The sequence below is a fragment of the Carettochelys insculpta genome, chromosome 1 (assembly GCF_033958435.1).
Source record: "Carettochelys insculpta isolate YL-2023 chromosome 1, ASM3395843v1, whole genome shotgun sequence".
In the NCBI taxonomy this organism is placed as follows: Eukaryota; Metazoa; Chordata; order Testudines; family Carettochelyidae; genus Carettochelys; species Carettochelys insculpta.
In genome coordinates, this window is record NC_134137.1 from 319,711,949 (window position 1) to 319,732,345 (window position 20,397).

The window sequence follows — 20,397 nt, forward strand, 5'->3', positions numbered from 1 at the left end:
TTCCTGACTTCACTCCCCAGTAGGAGCTGGAGGGCTGGATTAAAACAGATGGGTCAGATGCATGACACAGCTCGTAGGCTGCTCACCCTCTCCTATGCTATTAGTTGATGTTGTAGTGGACAGTTAATAACACTCTTTGCCATGGTTACACTAGCGAGTTATGCTGACTAAACCCCAGTTTTGTCGACAACACTGGTGGAACATCCACACACAAAATGTATTTTGTCAACAGTTTGTCAACAAAACTCAGTACTTTTGCCAGCTGCGTTCTGTCTCAAACCTATGAGGCATAACACTGCTGTCAACAGATTCTGTCAACAAAAAAGCTGCATGGAAGGTCTCTGGAGCCTCCCCTTGACTGAGAGGGCATCCACGACAATGGGCAGCCTTGTCTGCCATGATTCCAGGTGCCTGTTTTGTTGAGAGCAGCCGGGTAGTACGGGTACTCTGTTGACAGAGCGAAGCGCTCTCCCAAAAGTGCTCTCCCAATTGGCTTTTGCGCGTGGCTGCACTCTGCCAACAGAAGTTTTGTTGGGAAATCTCTTCCAACAGTGACTTCTGTCGGTTGTAGTGTAACCATAACCTAGAAGAGAGGTCAGCAGTCTTTTCCAAAATTTGACCTTTTGACCTCTATGTATGGTCCAAGTGCCAGTGATGCTTTTTAAAGTCACTAATAGTCCTACTTACACAGCTTCATAAATAAAGAAAGATGCAGAGCTATACCATTTAGTTCAGTGGGCAGAAGGGATCAGCTAGGGCATGGGTGTCCAACCTTTTGGCTTGCCTGGGCCACATTGAGTGAAGATAGTCTTGGGCCGTGTACAAAATATATAATATAGTTAATGTATATAAATCACATAATAATGTTAAAAGTTTACGATCTTGTGGCGCCGCATTACTAGCTGTCCAGGGCCGCATGTGGCCCACGGGCCGCAGGTTTGACACGCCTGAGCTAGGGCATCTCTTGGCCCTCGTGCCTGCTTCCTGCAAGCTTCCTTTGGGCAGGCCAGCTCCCATTGCTGTCCCAGCCTCATGCTCCAGCTCTAGCATGCCGCTCTGGCGGGGGCCCATAGCAGGGGTGGCAGTCCTGCACTTTTTTCTTTAATTAAGCAATTGAAATTCAAAATAATTCTAAGATGATACAGGTAAGCAGTTTGCTGAACTAAGATTTGTTGTACACCGTATTTTTCTGACACCCTCCATAGAATACTGTTTGTGACTTAAGACTTATTTAAGTATCTAATACAAAGCCTGTAGCGGAACAGCTATATCAGTAGAACACTAATTAGATGCAGCATACAGTGACAGTAGGAGCATTTCTGCTGGTGAGGGACAACCCTGTCTCCAAATGACGTTATCTATGCCAACAGAAACAAACAATCTTCTGTTGACATTGCAGTGTCCAGAGTGGTAGTTCTGAGGGCATAGCAAAGTCTCTGAGGTTGTGGGTTTTTTCCACATACCTAACTGACAGTCATGTCACAGTAAGTTTTAACTGTAGACCAAGCCTCAGACTGCAATTCAATAACCTAATCTGCACAGGCAAACTCCTACACCTGTGAACAGCCCCAGAAGTCATTCTGTGGAATAACCTGCATGGGCTAAGGGTCAAAATTGTGTGTTTGTAAGTAGTCACCAGAGCTGAAAGGGTATTTTTTTATTCTTCTCTAAAAATAGTGACATCTGTTCTATTAAAGTTTTTAAACCACTAACAGCATAAAAGAGGCTGGCTAAGCTTTTTAGAAGTGGGTGTGTAAACTTAAGCTAAAGACATGGAGAAGTGTTCAAAATTGAATGCCTAGAAGCTCCCATTGACCTCAGCTTGAGCTTTGTATGCACCTTTTATATAGGCTGTGGATCTTTAAAGGAGCCTGAGGCTTTATCTACATAACACATTGCTGTCCACCAGCTAAGGTGTAAATTCTAGCTTGCACCAGGGAGTTATCTGACTCCTGTGGATCCTGCTACATGTTGACATTGAAACAGCACTGCCTGAAACAGGACAGTGTGCATTAGGTAACTTTTAGCATGCGCAGCAGGGTCCACATGGACAGTTAGCATGCTAGAATTTATACCCTTACTGTCACTCACTATCGTACTGTATGGACAAGCCCTAAAGGTAGATTCATGCACTTAGGCTCAGTATTAGAACACCTACCTAGGTACCGTGCCACCCAGTGAAATCTCACCACCTCTAACAGCTGTGTATGTATGGAGCCCAACTTGGCCTCTGAGCACTACCACATTGGTGATTTAGACAGGAATGGCAAGTTTGTGAATTCTACCAAGTCTGAGGTGCTCAGTGTCAAAACTTGCACACAATTGCCTACCAGCAAAAATGGAGGTGCACAGGAAATATAGGCAGCTGCAGGGTTTGGCAACAACCAAGCAAAGGTTTTGAGGCTCTTAATATTGGACTTAGGCATTTGATGTGGCAGGGAAGCACCTAAATCCCTTTGTGGGGCAAGCCTTATATGCCCATCCGTGGATTTAAGATCCTGACTTTAGGACCCACTTTAAAAAAGGAATGCTCAATTTTCAGTATCATATACAGACATATCTACACAACATATTTGTGAAAAATCAAAACATTTTATATCACTTTATTCAGTAAAAAGATAAAAAGCAAAACATTTTGAAACATTCTTTATTGTACTGAACAGATTTACACATGAATTGAAACATGTGGATTCAAAATTTGGTATGTCAAAAGAAACACTGAAACATGAGGAAATACATAGTTTACAGCCCTTGTTCATTTACTCAGATTAATTCTAAGTCATCAGTGGATCTTGGCTGTGTGTAAACTTTCCACACAAATCTGTAGATTGCTTACCAAAATTTCCTCTCTATTAGCACCAGGTGTACAGTCTGTTTTAAATATGACAGCACTGCTAAAAATGATTAACGGCCTTCTTTACAAATTTGCATAGTATCTGTCCCGGTTCTGAAAGTCTCTGTAAGCAAACTTTGCATCTGATTTATTGTGTGGGACTCTTCCAAAAGGTTCATGATCATTGAAACAGGAGTCAAAAACTTCATCCACAGCTTTTTCTGCTGTTTCTTTACTAACTTGTCTAACAGCCAAAATAGAACGAATGGCTCTGTCTCGTACACAGGTCTGAAAGAAATGGGGAAAAAATTTGAAAATATGATTTAAGGTCACAAGTTACAAGCCATTTTATATAGACCTAACTAAATATTAGTTCTTATTGCATGTATATCAACATTAAGGTTACAGTTAATTATGTCACAGAAAACTGACACCATTTCAAAACAGTCCTTGAAAATAAACTTGTGATCATTGAACTGTATATTTCTGCAATTTAAAAATTAATTTAGTTTTCATTATGCACCTAAACACTCCCATTAAAAGAAATGCTACTTTTCTTTCAGTAGTAGTAATTAAAATGCAGTTCAAAATTCTGATCTTCTGTTAAAAAATCTGTGTAATTTAGATAGTCACATAAGAGAAAAAAATTGCTCAAAGGTATATAGCCATGTTTCAATTAGGACACGTCTACACTACCTGCCAGATCACCAAGCAACAATCGATCCAAGGGGTTTATTTATTGTGCTCTCCCACTGACTGTTACTCCATAAGAATGAGAAGCATAGAGGGACTCAATTGGAGAGCACCTGCCATCAACTCACTGCAGCAAAGACATTGAAGTAAGTGGCTAAGGTAACTTCAGCTATGTTATTCAAGTAGCTGAAGATGAGTAACTCAGATTGATGACCCACTGTAGTTTTTACCAGGCCTTACAAATACTTTAAATATATTTCATGTCATAAAATAAAAGATCCAAAGGGACTGATTCTTTTGCCATCTCTCTCACCACATGGCTCTTTTCCTCAAAACCACTCATCTCTAGCAACTGCTGCCTATGATGCTTTTCCTCTAAAAAAAGAAAAGCATATAGAAAACTCCCAAACCAACATCAGTAACTGCTGCTCTAGATCAGATAGAAACGGATTTATTCAATCTCATTTCAGTGGTCTGTCCTTAAGTAAGGGTCCCACTGAAGTCTAAGAAACCCTTTCCTGAATAAGGCTGACTAACTCTAAACTAAACTAAGACTCTGAAATATTTTTAGTTCATTTTTAATCCCCTTGGCTATGTCTACATACACTAAAGAGTTTTGTAGACAAAACTCGGAGCATCTACACACAAAATGCATTTTGTCAACAAACTGTTGACAAAAAAAAAAAAAAGCTGTGTCGATACTCTGGTGGAGCCTTTTGTCGATCCACCTTTATGTATAGGCAGGATCTGTTGACAGAAGTTTTTGGAACATCTCTTCCAGCAGTAACTTTTATAGACAGATGCTTCTAGTGTAGGCATAACCCTTGAGTCTTTCCATATGCAGAAAACAAAAAATAAAGCTTCAGGGAAAAAAAAAAAAATCTATACCAGAAAATTCTTCTGGTTAGCTAAACACTTATGTCAATTTATGTTAGTTTGACTTACAGCCACTGCAATTAACTACTATGGTGGTTTGTGTCCACATTATCTTCCTTCTGTCCATGGTACACATCCTCACCAGGAGCACTTTCGCCGAATAAGAGACAGTATGGGGCCTGAGAACCTAGGCTTTTAGCTAGGCACATAGTTCCCTGCTGTCCCCGCCCATGGCTCCCTGCACCAGTGACCCACACTCTTGGATCCCCACTTGCAGCCTGGCTCCCACCCAAGTTCTCTGCTCTCAGCTTCCATTTGCAGCCAGGCTCCCGACTGGGAGCCCACACCAGCCCAGGCTTTCTTAATTTCCCATATGGAGCCATCAAATTGACAAGAATGACAGCCAACAACTGATATAAATAACCTTTTGTACAGCAGTGGTGGGCAGCCTGCAGCCCACAGGTTACATGTGGCTCACTGGAGCTCCATCTGCAGCCAGTGGACTTGCTGGCTACCCCCTCCCCCACGTCCCTCTCACACACAGAGGGCACTGGAGTCCCACACTTCTAGCTCTGGGAGAGGGAGAAGCAGGGAATTGTGGGGCTCCTGTGCCTCGGTATGTGAGAGTTGCGTGGGGGAGGGAAGCAGACAGGGCTGCAGATAGAACCATGATGGACTGCAAACTGCTGCGGCTCAGTGAGGTGAAGAAGGGTCACATGAAGTGACTCACTCACCCCTTGAAGTTGCCCATCACTGTTCTACAGGGCTGCTGCTTTGCTGTATCTACACTGACATAAGCTCTACACTTCCCATGGAGGTGGGGTTATAATGTCGGTGTTGTAAAATCATGTATCGGTTGGACCAAGGGTTTAGAGTTATGTGAGATCAGTGTTAGCTGCCTTATGTCAACCTCATACTGTAGTATAGACTAAGCCTAGGAAAGCCTGGGCACCTGGAGGAGCTGGAAAAAAATGCAGACGAGAACCTTGAAGAGATACAGGGATGAGGGAGGTGTGGGGGGGACAGCTGAGGAATGTGAGGCAGTGGTCTGGGGTGGGGTACAGGATAGACTTAGACAACTACAGATGTAGGGATCACTTGAAGAAGGAGAGGCTAACAGAGGCAGAGAAAAAAAAAAAAAAAAAAAAGGACTGAAGCCAGAGAAGCTGGTTGGGAGCATGTTGTGTTTTGAGGAGTAAGAGACGAAAGAAAGGTTAATCAGGAAGAAGGGCAGGGGGGCAATACAAAATTATACAATAGCTAACAATCATTTCCTGCTGGGATATTAAAGAGTGAGCAATGCAGTAACTGAGTAACCACCACCATTACTGTCAATTACTCTGTTAACCTCCCTACCACCTGCTGCTTTGCACACAGGCTGGTTCAGCTTCTGTCCCCACCATGGGGACTGGGCTCTTCCCCCATCCCCTGTTGTTGGAATTATAACTATTTAAGTTATCACCACAACACTGAGTTAATTCTAATTCACTCCTTTATTAAATCTGCAGACCGAATGGTATTTATATAACCGTTCTGGACATGCCTAAAATCAGCAAAGGAGGGGGAAAGGAGGAAGAGCCCAATATTCACAGTGGGAACAGAAGCTCAGCCTTTTAAATACACAGAGTGGCAGGGCTGGAGAGTGGGGACAGAAGCTGAGCCAACCTGTGGGCATCTCAGCCTTTTAAATGCAGAGTGACAGCATGGTAAACTGCCTGATCCCAGCACAAGCAGGGATAGAGACTGAGCCAGCCGCTCCCTATTTACTTGGAGGGAGTGGGGAAGCTGCGAGTAACTGGTAGCACTAACCAATAAGCAGATGCTTGTCAGTCAGTCATGTAACTGGACACTCTATTACATCCCTAATTTCCAGTCATCTACGCTTTTACCTGGAGTAAGATTGTAGCTAGAAATTTAATAAGAGTCGATGTATTGTTTGATAGATTATGATAATAGTGTCCAAAGTCATACTTAACATAAATCCAGCATTATTTACAAGGTACAGTCTTCTTTACCTGATGGTGTTGTTTTAATCCAAATTTAAATCTGGCCATTTCATTTACAAGTGAGCAGTCTCCACTGAGATTAGCAGCTCGAATCTATTATGAAAACAAAAGACCACAGAAAAAAAATGGAAAAAATTCAGAGCGTTACAATAAGTCTTTGCATATAATAAAGTAGTTTCCAGAAATTTTCTGGTGAACTCTCCCATATTCTGCTGGACTGGGGAAAGAGTAACCCTTCTTTGTCCTTTGGTATCAGCTATGCCAGGGCATGGTTCACCATCTTTTTCCTTGATTTGGTCTCTCCTGTACTGTTCTTTTTGTTGTACTCCCTCCCTTCCAGTTCTACGCAAGGCTACACATTGTCTGTCAGGGAATGTCCGCTCCAGTTAGCCAAGTCACACATGCTCTTGCAGCTGAAGGGAGTGATCAAGAAGTGGAGAAGAGCAGCTTAGATCTGTGAGCCAATGCTTAAGCATGAAAATCCTGAGAGACAGATTAAGTGTTGCTATAAGAGCAAGAAAGACAACCAAGTGGCTTTCAGAGAACCATCCGTTCCATTTTCCAGATGCAAGAACGCTGCTGCACTAACAGAAGGACAAACTTTGATTCATGCAGTCTCTAATTCTTGCTGTTCTCTTTCTCTGCCTTGTACTTTTTTCCCCCCTTCAGACTAGTCTGTGCTATTTTCTGGGATGGGAAATACTGCTTTAATAGTCACAGAAAAATGTTTTTTGAAGTCATGTGTAGAAAAACATAAAATCATTGTTTTGTAAGAGGAAGCTAGTATTTGCAATGGTGAACTTAAAAAAAAGAAGATTGAAAGGGCAAAAATTCTTTGGACATAGAAAACAAAGGCTACTGTGACTGTGTACAACCAAAGAAGTATAAGCAAACAAGTCCCAGGAAAACATGAAGCTAATCTTGTGTTAAACATTACTTTTTAAAACATTCAGCACTTAGGCTTTAAATCCTTAAGAAGCAAGCAGATAGGTATATAATGCCACTAGTAACAGTGAGTTTCAAGCGGGAAGCCTACCTGCATGTGACAAGCATGTTGACTTACCTCTGAACAGGCTAAATGTTTGACGTTGCTGAACCAGTCAACATGTGCACGACAATGATCAAAAGCATGGATCAGTTCATGTGTAACCACTCTGTTCATATGAGATTGGTGGTGAATATTGTTCTGACACAGAACAATCTGTGAAATAAAACATGTAGAACATCTATATCGAAAAGCTAAAGGACTTTTCATTGCAAGAGTACTAGCTTCGAACAGTATTACTGGTTGTCAAATTCTTCCTGCATCATTGGAATTACTCCTATTTATGTAAGGTATTACACCACACACTAATTTAACCGTAATTCATTCCTTTATTAAATCCAAGGGCCCAATGGTATTTATATAATTGCTCTGAACATGCCTAAGAGTCTAATAACTAATAAGCACATCACTACATCCCAACAGTAGCAATGCATTTTTATAAGCATTTGATCAAGATGCTTACAAATGGGCCATATTTATATTCATAGACCCATATTCATAAACTCATGCATGTGTAGGACTGGAAGGGACTACAGTAGGTCATCTAGTCCTGTCCCCTGAGGAACTAAGTAATAACTAAACCATTCCTGACAGGGGTTTGTCTAACTTGTTCTTACCCAAAAAAAACAAACCTGCAATGATGGAGACTCCATAACCTCCCTAGACAATTTTTCTAGTATTCAACCACTTGAACAGGTTGGAAGCTTTCCCTGATTTCCAAACTCAACCTCATTTTCTGCAATTTAAGACCATAGCTTTTTGTCCTGTCCTTAACGGATAACAGAACAATTTTTTACTCTCCTGCTGTGTACTGATATTGCCATATTGTGTCATTTTACATACCGTAAAAATAATAATTCTTCCATAACAGTTTTCAAGTACATAAAAGGTGAAAAGCACTATGTCCCCCCTCAGACTCTCTATTCTAAATTACTCAAATCTAATTTTTTGAATCTCCTCTCAGAAGTCATAGTTTTTAGACCTCCAAATAATTTGTTTGCTCTTCTCTGGACTTCTTCTAACTTGTCTGTATACTTCCTGAGATGCAGCACTCAAAACTTCCTACAGTATTTCACTAAAGCCTAACTGGCACGAAGTAGAATAAAAGAATCACTTCTTGTGTCTTGCCTGCGATATGCTTGTTAATGCATCCCAGCACAATGTTTGTTTTTCTTGCAACAGTGTTCCACTGTTGACCCATATTCAGGTTGTGATCTTTTATGACCTCCAGATCCCTTTCTGCAGTATTTTTTCATAAGCAGTTATTTCCCATTTTGTATGTGTGCAACTGATGGTTTCATGCATAGTGGGGCACTTTGCATTTGTCCTTAAAGAATTTCATTCTATTTACCTCAGACCATTTTTCCAGTTTGTTTAGATCATTCTTAATTTTAATCCTAACTCTCCAAAGCAACCCCACCAAATTTGGTATCATTTGCCAACTTTGTAAATGTACTCTCTCTGCCATTAAATCATTGATTAAACTAATCAACAGCACCAAACTCAGGACCGATTACTAGAGGACAACACTCCATCCTGACTGTGAACTACTACTAACTATGCTCTGGGAACAGTTTTGAACCAGTTATGCTGCCTTATAATAGCTTCACCCAACCTTTATTTCCCTAGTTTGCTTATGAGGAAGTCACATGACCCAGTATCAAAAGCCTTACTAAAGTCACAACATACCGCATCTACTTCCTTCCCCTGTAACCATGGGCTTGTTACCCTGTCAAAGAAAACAATTAGTTTGGTTTGTCATGATTTGTTTTTGACAAATCCATGTAAATTGTCCCCTATTATTATCTTCAAGGTGTTTGCAATCTGACTGCTTAGTTAATTGCTGGATTATCTTTCTGAGTACTAAAATTAAGATGAATGGTATGTTATCTCCCACATTATCCTTATTTTCCTTTTTTTAAGATATTAGCACTATATTTACCCCGTTCAGTCCTCTGGAATCTTTTTCATCTTACATGAGTTTTTGAAAATGGCTCAGATACTTCCTCAAACAACTCCTTGAATATTCTAGAATATACTTCATCAGACTGGTTGTCTTCAACATGGTCAGTCAAGTATTAGCAATGAACTCTTTAAGAATTTACTTTCTTTATTCCCTTTAACAAATAAGAGGTGTCACTGCCAATTACCGACATCAGCTAAAAACAATTTGAAGTAGTCAACCTTTATTTTCAGCCTTAATCCAGACAATATTTAAAGCTCCATTTGCCCCACTACAAGGCCTTTTCTCCCACTCTCTTCCCCTCCTTCTTGCTGACCAAATTAGGTGATAATTTTTAGGTAACAGTGAAATGTGGGCTTGGTAGGGCCATGCTGGCTCATTTTAAGTCAGATTCTCTCTCTCACTTATAACTGAATTTTTCCTTTATTTGTTTCTTTACTTCTCTGCTGGCCTTTACCTTATTATTTTCAAATTATTCCTTCCAACTTGCTAATCTAAGCCTTTCTATACACCACCTATAATTCTGTAAACAAAAAATTTCAAGTTAACGCTGATTTGTTCATTTCATATTTAGCCTACAATCCCTCAAAGGCCCCAGGCAGGTCATCTGCCTTACTGAGGACTTCCAGAATCCCACATTTTTTCTCCATTAAACTACAACTTTAACCTGCTGTGTACTAATATTACTGATATTGCCATATTTTGTGTCATTTTACATATAGTAAAAATAATCACTCTTACATAATGCTTTTCACTAGCACAGCTTAAAGCATTTTACAAAGAAACATCATTATCTAAGCACATGCATGGGTGTACCTTTTATGGATTTAAATAAAAAACTTCCAATATTAATTAAAAATATGATTTTGATTATAAATGTGTTTTCTTGCAATCTTCTTTTTCATTTGAGAGGTATTAAAAACAATCACCTGCGACGTAGCAACATCAAAACCTCCACCGACACACCCATCACATTCTTCACATGCAAAATGACGATCTTTATAAACGGTACTGAACGGTAAAAAGGCAAAAATGTTAGAGGTAAGTTTTAAATAAATTTTCAACAGTGAATTAAATTTTTTAAACAGTCAATATAGAACATACAAGTCAGAGGTTTACCTACCAACCAGAGTACTTCATAGCATCAAGAAGAAGTCGAGCATATGGATCTAGAAAAACATTGCTGAAATCAGTTTCTCTAGACAAACATTTTGTGCAAGTAAAGTTCAATAATTGACACAAAAGGTAATTACGATGTGAGTGCTATACAATTAATATGGTGATGAAGTGATAATGCATCTTAAACTAAATATATTGTTACTTTTGTCTGAAAACCACTAAATTAGAAGTCACACTTACAATTGCCCCAGTTCAGGTTGACAAAAAATTACATTTAAAGCCATACGATGCTCAATTCTCTGCAGACCACACAGACATTATTTAGATTGCAAATGCTAATGTAGAGGCCAAAACTACTTTGTAGTCCTGTTGAGAACTTATCAAAACATTGACTGCTTTTTGTTTTGATAGTGTATAGACTAGCACGGCTTACTCTCTGTTACTGTTGAAAACTTAGTGTGATGTCAGGCCAGCCCTACATCTAAAACTTAGGCCAAGCTTTCTACAGCGTCTAAGAGAGATGGATTTAGTAAAAAGGGTGAGAAAACCCCTTTTTCAATACTGTAGTAAACGTCTACACAAAGGCCTTGTCTCCCCTATGCGCAGGGTCAATGAGGCATTGATTGATCTATTGAATCTACTGTAGACACAATCAACCAATCTCCAAGCTTACTCCCCTTGACACCGGTACTCCACCAAAATGAGAATAGCTGGAATCAATGGGAGAGTGGCTCCTATCCATTTTACTGCACGCAAGACACTGTGGCTGTGTCTACACTATCACCCTCCTTCGAAGGAAGGATGGCAATTAGGGTGTTGAAGTTTGAAACTGTGAAGTACCAGCTCGTGTCTAGCCGCGGCTCACCTGCCAGTACTTCAAAGTGCCAGGGTAACTCCAAAGTTGCTGCGAGGGGGGGGGGGGGGGGAAGGAAGAGATTTGCTTAATGAAGAGCACAGCACTTCATTAGTAAACTCCCAACACCCTAACTACCATCCTTCCTTTGAAGGAGGGTGGTAGTGTAGACAAGCCCTGTGGTAGGTATGTTGATTTGAGCTATGCTATTTGCATAGCTGAAGTAGATTGACAGTGAAAGTAAGTGTTGACAACACCTTAAGCAGTGGACTTGCATAGACAGCCTCAGTGTATAATATTGCAGGTTATGGAGAATTCAGTATATAGCCTCAGTCTAATAGGGAACAGAGAGCTAAGGGAAAAGGGCCTTTTCAGGAACAAAATGTATAAGAACCACTTTTGTACTTGCATTTCAGTATGTAGTATATGTAGTGAGCAATATAAACAAATCATTGACTCTGTGGTATTTTAGTTTGTAGTGACTTTGCTTCTGCTTTTTACATAGCCTGGCATAAAACTGGGTAACTATCTAGATAAGTTGATGTACCCCCTCAAGACTTTCCTGTACTCTGGTTAAGAAATGCTATACACTGAAATGCAAGTACAATATCTATATTCTAAGAGATTTTTATAATTACGTAGTAAAAATAAGAAGATAAAGCACTTTTTCAGGAATAGTGAGCTGTGACATTTGTATTTTTATACCTGACCAGCACTGGTCAGTTTTCCCAACTCCTGTGAGTGGTAGGCAGCCAGGAGCCAGGCACCAACTCCCTGCCACTGACAGAAGGGGGGAAAAACTGAGCAGCGTTGCTGCGCTGGTCAGTTTCCCTGCTTTGTCAGTGGCAGCGGGGTAGAGCCTGACTCTCAGCTGCCGCCACTGACAGGAGTGGCAACCTGACTCTCGCCATCTCTGGCAGGAACTCATGTCAGGCGCAGCGAGGGTCACACTGCCATCCCTGACAGGAGTGGTTTCCCAACTCTTGTCGGGGTGGAAACCTGAGTGTTGGTTGCCACCCCTGACAGGAACTGGGAAACTGAGCAGTGCAGAAGCACTGGTCAGTTTCCTGGCTTCCTTGAGTAACATGAAATCTGACTTATGTGGGGTTGCCCAGGAACGCAACCTCCACGTAAGTCAGGATCTACTGCATGCTAGTCTGGAAAGATTGAAGGCCACTGTTGTAGAGTAACTACCAAGTTACTATAACCTTTGGTGACTTGCATTCAAATTCCAAAGGAAAAACACATGGGGTTCTGCCAGCCTCACCAACCTACCATATCATTTGGCTGCTTTGGCATGTCCCCTGCTCCCAGGAAAACCAATGCATCCATGACACTCTCAACATTTTCGACTTAGCTACAGCACAGGAACAAGGGAGCTACAATTCTCCAACCTGGTGGTTTTCTCAGGAGTATGGCAGCTCCTACGACCCCCGCCTGCATCGCACCAGCAGCCCCAGCGCTCCTAGGCTTTTATCAAAGCCGGGTAAGGCGGAGGAGACCAATCTCGCTGACACCAAACCCAGCTACACATCCCAGGGCTAAAGCTAAAGCAACCTCTGCGGGGGCAGACCTAGGAGCTGGAAAAGCCGCAACAGCAGGGCCAGTCCGGCCCTGGCGCTCAGCAGGGCTCCGGGGCGGACGTGGGGCACAGCGCAGCGACCTGGCTGCACCCACGCAGCGCCGCTGGGCCGAATGGGAGCGGGGGAGATCGCACCCTCGGCCCCGGCAGGAAACGCTCCGGGCCCCGGTGTGGCCGTGCCCCGAGGCCCGCGCTCCGAACGGGCCCAGCCGCCCCTTACTTGTGTCCAGGGCGATCTTCAGCATCAGCTGGCACTTGTGGTTGAAGGTGAACAAGCTGGTGCCCAGGAAGCTGCGCTGGGGCTTGGCCTCCCCGCGCCGTTCCGGGAAGAGCCGATAGCCGAAATCTTCCCCTTCAGCCGGCGGCGGCTCGCCGGGATCCATGGCCCGACTCCTCAGGCGCTCCGACACCTGCTTCCAGGCGGTCAAAGGTCGCCCCCTGCGCCGCGCCGCCAATCGCCGGGCTGGCTACGCATCACGTGCTTCTACCTGCCAGCCAACCGGGGGGGGAGGCGGCGCTGCCAACCATGACATCAGAAGTAACGGCCGCTTTGGGGGAGCCGGCGCGGGGCGGTCGTTGGAGTCAGGCGTGTGGGTGACTGTTTCCAGTCCCGGCCGCGGTGCATTCCGGGAAGGGCCGCCCGCGGTTGGCGGCGCTAGCGGCGGCAGGAGGAGGCGGTACCTGGCGCAGGTGGGGCCTATAGGGCGCGCGGCGGCGGGTTCAACCTGTCCGGGGGGGCGGGGCTGCCGCCTGTCCGCTCTGCACGGGGGGAGTGATCCCCTCACCCGCCAGAGAGCGGCGGCACCGGCTGAGGCCACGTGAGGCTCCAGGCGCCCCCCACTTGCCCTGTCTGTGCGTGGGGAGCTCAGGCAGGCAGAGGTCAAAGGCTGGGGTCAGCAGAGGCCTGGAAGCACTGAACTGCCGACCCCCGCACCATTGCTGGGAGCAGCCGTGGGATCCACTGCGTCCGAGGCCTTGTCAGCACTCGTGTGGGCCGCTGATTCTGTGGTAGCCGGTGGGGGGCGCTATGCAGAGGTCTCCTATGCGGTATGTCAGCTCCTCTAGCAGCGTTACCATGTGTGACCATTGGAGGAAGAGGGCGCCCCGGACGGGGAGTGTATCTGCATCAGTACCCACCAACTTGCCTTGTATTAATGTGTTATATAGCGTATTAATACAATGGTGAGGCTCACGATGTATTTAATACAACATGAGTTGGTAGATACTGATACAGCTACACTCACTCTCGGGGATGTCCGCTTATTATATATGATAATTCTGCATCTAGGTCTTTGCCTCATTTTACAAGAAGTTACATAAAAAGCACTAGCACAGTAACTAGAAACAGAGAGGTAGCTATGTTAGTCTGTACTCCAACAAAACAAAGCAGCAGAAATGTAGCACTTTAATGACTAACAAAGTGATTTATTTGGTGATGCGCTTTTGTGTGACAGACCTGCTTCATCAGATCAATCTCATTTCCAGTACAGACTGACATTTATAAGTACAGAGGACCAAAAAAATTTTTTTTCAGTAAAAACTGACAAATAGGATTGAAGAAAAGGGGTGAGAGGTGGGAAGATGTTAATTGTCCTGTCTCAGATAATTATGAGCATCAAAGGAAGGGAAGCAGTCTTTGTAATGTGTGAGGTAGTTGATGCTTCTGTTCATACCACATGTTAACGTGTCAAATTTGAATATGTACTCTAACTCAGAAATCTGTCACTCTATTCTGTTGTTAAATTTTCTGTGTTCCAGGATGCAATTTCTTAGGTCTTTAACAGAATGGCCCACTCTATTGACGTGTTCACTCAGTGTGTCCTGGAACATAGAGAATTTAACAACAGATTAGAGCAAGAGATTTCTGAATTAGGGTACATATTGAAATTCAATGCATTAACACATGGTATGACATGTAGGTAGTCTGTCATGTCCGATGATGATGTCTTGAGCTTGCACAGGCTCATCGGTTGTGGACTCGCATGTGGCTGAGGAGTCCAAGCTTTGAACAGCATGGGCGTCCACAGTGGGGGCAAGGGAATTGTCATGGCTCTGTTGGTGCGGCTGCTGCTGTTGCTTTCTTCCTCTCACGAGCATCAAGGAGGCGAGGCGTATGCATTGCTGCTCTTCAAAGTTGTCATGCGCGTGTCGTACGAGAGCACTCCAGCCTGCTCAGTCTTTTGCATGCTGTTCTAGCTGATCTGGTTTTAAACCCGCATGAGCAATGTTGGCCTTCACGCAGTCTTTATACCTCTTGCGAGGCCTACCTTGATTCCTTTTGCCCAGGGAGAGCTCACTGTAGAGGAGTTGCTTAGGGATTCTTGACTCTTCCATTCGTATGACGAGCCCTGTCCAGTGAAGCTGGGCTTTCAGAATCATGGCTTTGATGCTCGTGGTTCCTGTTCTGTCCAGGACTTCCAGGTTCGTAACTCTGTCCTGCCATCGAATGTGCAGTGTAGACCTTAGGCTGCGTGTGTGGAAGCGCTCCAGCAGTTTTATATGTTTTCTGTACAAGGTCCAGGTTTCACAGCCATACAAGAGACTGGTCAGGACTACAGCCTTGTACACTTTGGCCGTTTCTACACAGGCACTTGCTAATACACGGAACGAAAGATGCTAATAAGGCACAGATGCAAATTCCCCATGCCTCATTAGCATAACATCATGTGATTTGAAGTCCGGGAGGCCATTCTTCTGGACTCCAAAATGCCTTGTAGAAGCGCGGCCCCGGGCAGGCCTCCGGAAGAAGGACTTCCTTCTAGAAGCCGCCGCCCCGCCCCCCGCGCTTCTACATGGCATTTTGGAGTCCGGAAGAACTGTCTTCTGGACTCCAAATCATGTGACATTATGCTAATGAGGCACGGGGAATTTGCAGCTGCACCTCATTAGCATATTTCGCTCCGTGTATTAGCTTGCCACTTCCAAAGGAAGTGGCCTGTGTAGAAATGGCCTTTCAGTTTAGTGGACTGTCGGATATTATGCTGATTCAACACTCGCGCTCTCAGACATCCTAGTGCCTGGCTGGCCTGGCAGATTCTGGCATTGATTTCTTTGTCAAGGGAGCCATCATTGGCTATCATACCGTCAAGGTACTTGAACTCCTCTACTGTTTTTAACTCTGTTCCTTCAATAAAGATTGAAGCAGGGAGAACAGCAGATCCTGGAGAAGTTTGAAACAATACCTCCGTCTTTCCTAGGCTGATGGTCAAACGAAATAGTCTAGTAGCATCAGCAAACTTGATGATGAGCTGGAGATCAGATCCCTTGTGTGCCATAAGTGCACAGTTGTCAGCAAAAAGGGCTTCAAGGATGAGCCTCTCAAGCGTCTTGGTTTTTGCATTCAGGTGACAAAGGTTGAAAAGTGACCCATTTAGTCTGTACTTTACGTAGACTCCATGGGTCAGGTCCCTAACTGCGTGGCTGAGGACACACATGAAAAAGAGGTTGAATAACACTGGGGCCAGCATGCACCCTTGCTTCACGCCATTGGATATCTCAAATGGATCTGAGGTCTTGCCATTTGAGAGAAAAAAGCCAGTCATGTCATCGTGGAGCAGGCGTATGAGGTTGACACATGGTATGAACAGAGACATCAACCACCTCCCGCATTACAAGGACTGCTTCCTTTCCTTTGATGTATGTAATTATCTCAAAGAAGACATCTCCCCACCTCTCACCCTCTTCCTTCAGTCCTATTTGATTTGTCAGTTTTTATGGGAATTTTTTTTTTTCATTTTGGTCCTCTGTATTTAAAAATGTCAGTCTGTGTTGGAAATGAAATTGAGCTGGAGAAGTGGGACTGTCCCACGAAAGCTCATCACCGAATAAATCATTTTGTTAGTCTTTAAAGTGCTACATGTCTGCTGCTTCATTCTGTTGGAGTAACTGGAAAGTTTATCCTGCTTTTTGTACTGTACAATGAAATAGTCTCAGAAAGGTTAGTCAATGTCTTCACAAAACACACAAAGCAGTTCTGTAGCACCTTAAAGACTAACACGGCTGCCTCTCTGAAACTAACAGTATTATCCACTCCAAACGGCTAAAAGCAGTGATTTGCAGTATTGTTAGTCTATCAGGTGCTACAGGATTACTTTTTCTGTTTTATACGATGACGTGTAAGTAATGTTTGTTTGTATTCCAGCTGACTTTATAGTTATATGATAAAAATGGGAAAATAACCAATTTTTCAGTAATGGTTTGCTGTGACACTTTTTGGTATTTTCATGCCTGATTTTTTTTTTTTAAGTGAGTTAAAAGTTGGGTTACATAAGACAGATCAGACACCTGAAGGAGTGCAGTAGTCTGGAAGGGATGAGATCCACTGATATACACAGCCAGCATGCTAGGAAGGTGAAGTCTGCTAAAATAGCTGTTGGGGTATGTGTCCTAAGCCTGAATGCTACAGTGGGATAGGTTCCTCAGTTTGGGCTTTGAGGCACCACTCTCAGCTAGTGATGATACATAGCTAGGAACCTGTCTCTCTGAGTAATCAGGTTAGTGCTTTAACAACAGATTTATTGGCTAGTCTGATGAGGGCTCTCTTAGTTTTCTCTCTTCTCCACTTTGAATCAATGTTTAAAAGCCATCAGGCCTTGGTGAGAGAGAAAGAATGGACTGACTATGTGAACTGTTGATTAGGGCACCTAAGGACACCTGGGGGTTCAGCCTCCCTGCTCCAATGTCTATTCAAATATTTATCCAAAGCGGAGAAGCTACTGCAAGGAGATTGAAGGTGCCTCATGTGATTCAGGGTTACTGGTAGTCCTCACTGAAAATGCCATAGTCAGGGCATGCTGTGAAAAGGACAGCGGATTCTCGTAAAGCTGGTAGCTAACTCTGTCATTAAACTCACCAACCAAACTGTTCTCTGAGTTCCCACACTGAACAAGAAAATGAAAATAAGAAATTAGGGAAAAAAAAAGCCCCCTTTATTGCATTCCACGTATCTGGCTCCCAATAAACGTGCAGGTCCAGTGAGGCAAGGGGTTATTTAAAAATTCTGCTCATACAAATGTTCTGAATCCCAAAGGGCCCACTGTATTGCCACACTGATATGGGTTTGGATTTTACCCAAAATATCATGTGGCCAGCCAACCTTATAGTATTTAAAACTAAAGATTTATTAGAAAAGAAGAAGGGAGTTGTTAAATTGTCAAAGTAATCAGGGGCTTAAGCCTGGGGTAGGTTAGGGCTGCAGGTGGGCTTGGTGGGCGTGGAGTCGAGCTGGGGTGTGCAGGGGTGGTGAAGAAGCTGCAGGAGCGCAGGGTGGTGACATCCAGTAGTCAAGAAAACTTGGTAATCCAGCACCTGTCCAGTCCCAGATATGTCAGGTTAAAGGAATTTTACTGTAACTTCTGAGAGGCAGAAATTTAGGTGCAGAGGGAACTTTTGCAAACCTATTAATCAAGTGTGTTTAGGTGCCTGTGAGGTTCAGTGAGAGTTTTGTGGATTATGTTGACATCTAAAACTGGGTTTTAGGTGCCTAACGCTGAATTTTAAATGCCTAAAGTTAGGTTTAAGCACCAAGGTATCTTTGTGGCTCAGGTTCTAAGTAATTTGCCTAAGATTAATCAGGAAGTCTGATAGAGCTCTGAACTGAATTTAGAGGTGTGCCTACACTTGCATTAGATTGACAAAACTTTTGTCCGTGGTGCTTTAAAAAACAAAAAAACACCTTGAAAGACAAAATTTTGCCTCACCAAGTGAAAGTGTGAGTGATGCTTTGGCAGCAGGAGCATTCTTGTGCTGACACAGCAACTCTCCCCTTTTGGGAGTAAAAGAATTTTGTCGGCAAAAGATCACACATGCTGACTTTAAGCAACAAAGTTGTTTTAACACAGCCTTGCTAAAAGCTGCATATATTCTAGGTCTCTTGATTAACTCCTCTCCCTCCCTCTTGTTTAAGTATCAGTGTAGACATGACAACAAGTTTATGGCAACTGGCTGACAACAAGTTTAGGCTTGCAATTAGGCAAAGCATTTTAACCACTGAAGGATTGAGACTCTTGAACAGCCTTCCAAGAGAACTATAGAAGCCAAAAAATCTACCTGACTTCAAGGCTTAGCTTGATATATTTATAGAGGGGTTCGTATAATAGGACTGCCTAAAATGGGGTGTGGCCCATGGGGATTTTTGCTACTGGCAGTTGTCAAGCAGTTGGAGATGGGATCCTATATGGAGCAGGCTCTAAGCGTGTACAGAGAATTCTGTATCTGCCTGATGGGTTTTTGCCCACATTCTCAGGGTCTAAATAATTGCCATATTTGGGTCCAGAAAGGAATTTTTGCTCAGATTACCAGAAACCTTAGGGGTTTTCGCTTTCCTCTGCAGCATGGAGCACAGGTTACTTGATGGTTTAAACTGGTATCACCAGTAAATTCTTTGACAGAGAGAGAGCCATGTTAGTCTGTATAAAGACTAACAAAATATCACCTAATAAATTATTTTGTTCATCTTTAAAGTGCTATATGGCTGGATTTTTTTGTTTTGGTAAACCCTTTGTAACTTCAAGTCTTAGACCATAATTGGAGTATTCCAATAACTCAGCCAGAAGGTATGGGTGAATTCCAGTGAGTGAGTGAGGTTCTGTGCCATACAATGTTCAGGTGGTCAGACTTGATCATTGGTTCTCAGCTGGTTTGTAATTGCTCTTAACCTGCTACCCACCTAACACATTGTGGGCTACAATATGTTAGGTGAGCAGTGGGTTAAGAACCAAAGCACCTCCTTGCTGCTTACAATCTCCTATTCCCAGCATTGCCACCCTCCCCAAGAGCAGATGTGCAAGCTGTCCTGCGAGTTAAGAACCTATGGACTAGGGGACTCATGATAAACCCTTCTGACCATAAAGTTTGACATTCCCAGTCCAGTAAGCTGTTCACCAGAGTCCCTCCTTTTCTCAGCGCTTCGTTTATGTGTGCAGGTACCACACATCAATTTTGGCAGTGTGTCTTTTTTCAGTACATGTCAGAGGAATAAAGTACCATAATCCCAAAATTTGTTCAGAAAGGCCCCTTACTTTGTTCTCGTGGTTAATGGCTTCCCTAATGATTCTCTTTTATTGTTCTGTGCAGGTTGAGAGGTATGAATAGAGAGACTTATATAATGTAATGCAAAGTTTTCTGGTTAGTTCCCTATCCTCCAAACACTTAAATGTGCTAGGGTCCTTTACAGCAGCGATGGACAATCTAGGCTAGTGAGTGGGCCTCACGAGTGGCCCTCCTTCATCTCAATGGGCTGCAAGATTAATATACCCAAGATAGGGTAGTTTTGCTAACCATGCTTGCATACCTAGAATGTGTATGGTGTGCCAGCTGAACCATAGTAGCTCTTTGGATGCAGAGGGACTGTATTGCTCTCAGTGTCTACATTGTGCGCAATCAGCATACCCCTCATTTCATATGTGTGTCACTTTAGTATACCAATA

General features: G+C 43.3%; 2 protein-coding genes across 3 annotated transcripts in view; one reads left to right on the forward strand and one right to left on the reverse strand.

The window, feature by feature from the left end:
* Positions 1-2,639: 2,639 nt before the first annotated feature.
* Positions 2,640-13,401, reverse strand: ATP23 (ATP23 metallopeptidase and ATP synthase assembly factor homolog). Its single transcript, XM_075013995.1, has 6 exons — positions 13,191-13,401; positions 10,540-10,585; positions 10,346-10,427; positions 7,472-7,609; positions 6,418-6,501; positions 2,640-3,121 (listed from the first exon to the last, which is right to left on the reverse strand). Exons 1-6 carry the CDS (start codon positions 13,351-13,353, stop codon positions 2,918-2,920), a joined length of 717 nt encoding a protein of 238 aa, XP_074870096.1. The 5' UTR covers positions 13,354-13,401; the 3' UTR covers positions 2,640-2,917.
* Positions 13,402-13,516: 115 nt separating this feature from the next.
* The window catches only part of RPAP3 (RNA polymerase II associated protein 3), a 52,281-nt gene continuing 45,400 nt past the window's right edge, over positions 13,517-20,397 (forward strand). Inside the window, exon 1 of one of the 2 annotated variants that reach the window (XM_075013951.1) lies at positions 13,517-13,660. The gene's annotated coding sequence lies outside the window, so the exon portion shown is untranslated. Of the gene's footprint in view, positions 13,661-13,772; positions 14,018-20,397 lie in introns of those variants that run through there. The other variant, XM_075013960.1, reaches the window with a different exon arrangement.

What these genes read in the sequence shown, in the direction of transcription:
- ATP23 (XM_075013995.1), bottom strand. Translation starts at nt 13,353, where the DNA reads ATGGATCCCGGCGAGCCGCCGCCGGCTGAAGGGGAAGATTTCGGCTAT. An exon ending in AACATTTAGCCTGTTCAGAG is followed by an intron (nt 6,502 to 7,471) that starts GTAAGTCAACAT and finishes TTTTCATAATAG; the next exon opens with ATTCGAGCTGCTAATCTCAG. An exon ending in GATTAAAACAACACCATCAG is followed by an intron (nt 3,122 to 6,417) that starts GTAAAGAAGACT and finishes CATTTCTTTCAG; the next exon opens with ACCTGTGTACGAGACAGAGC.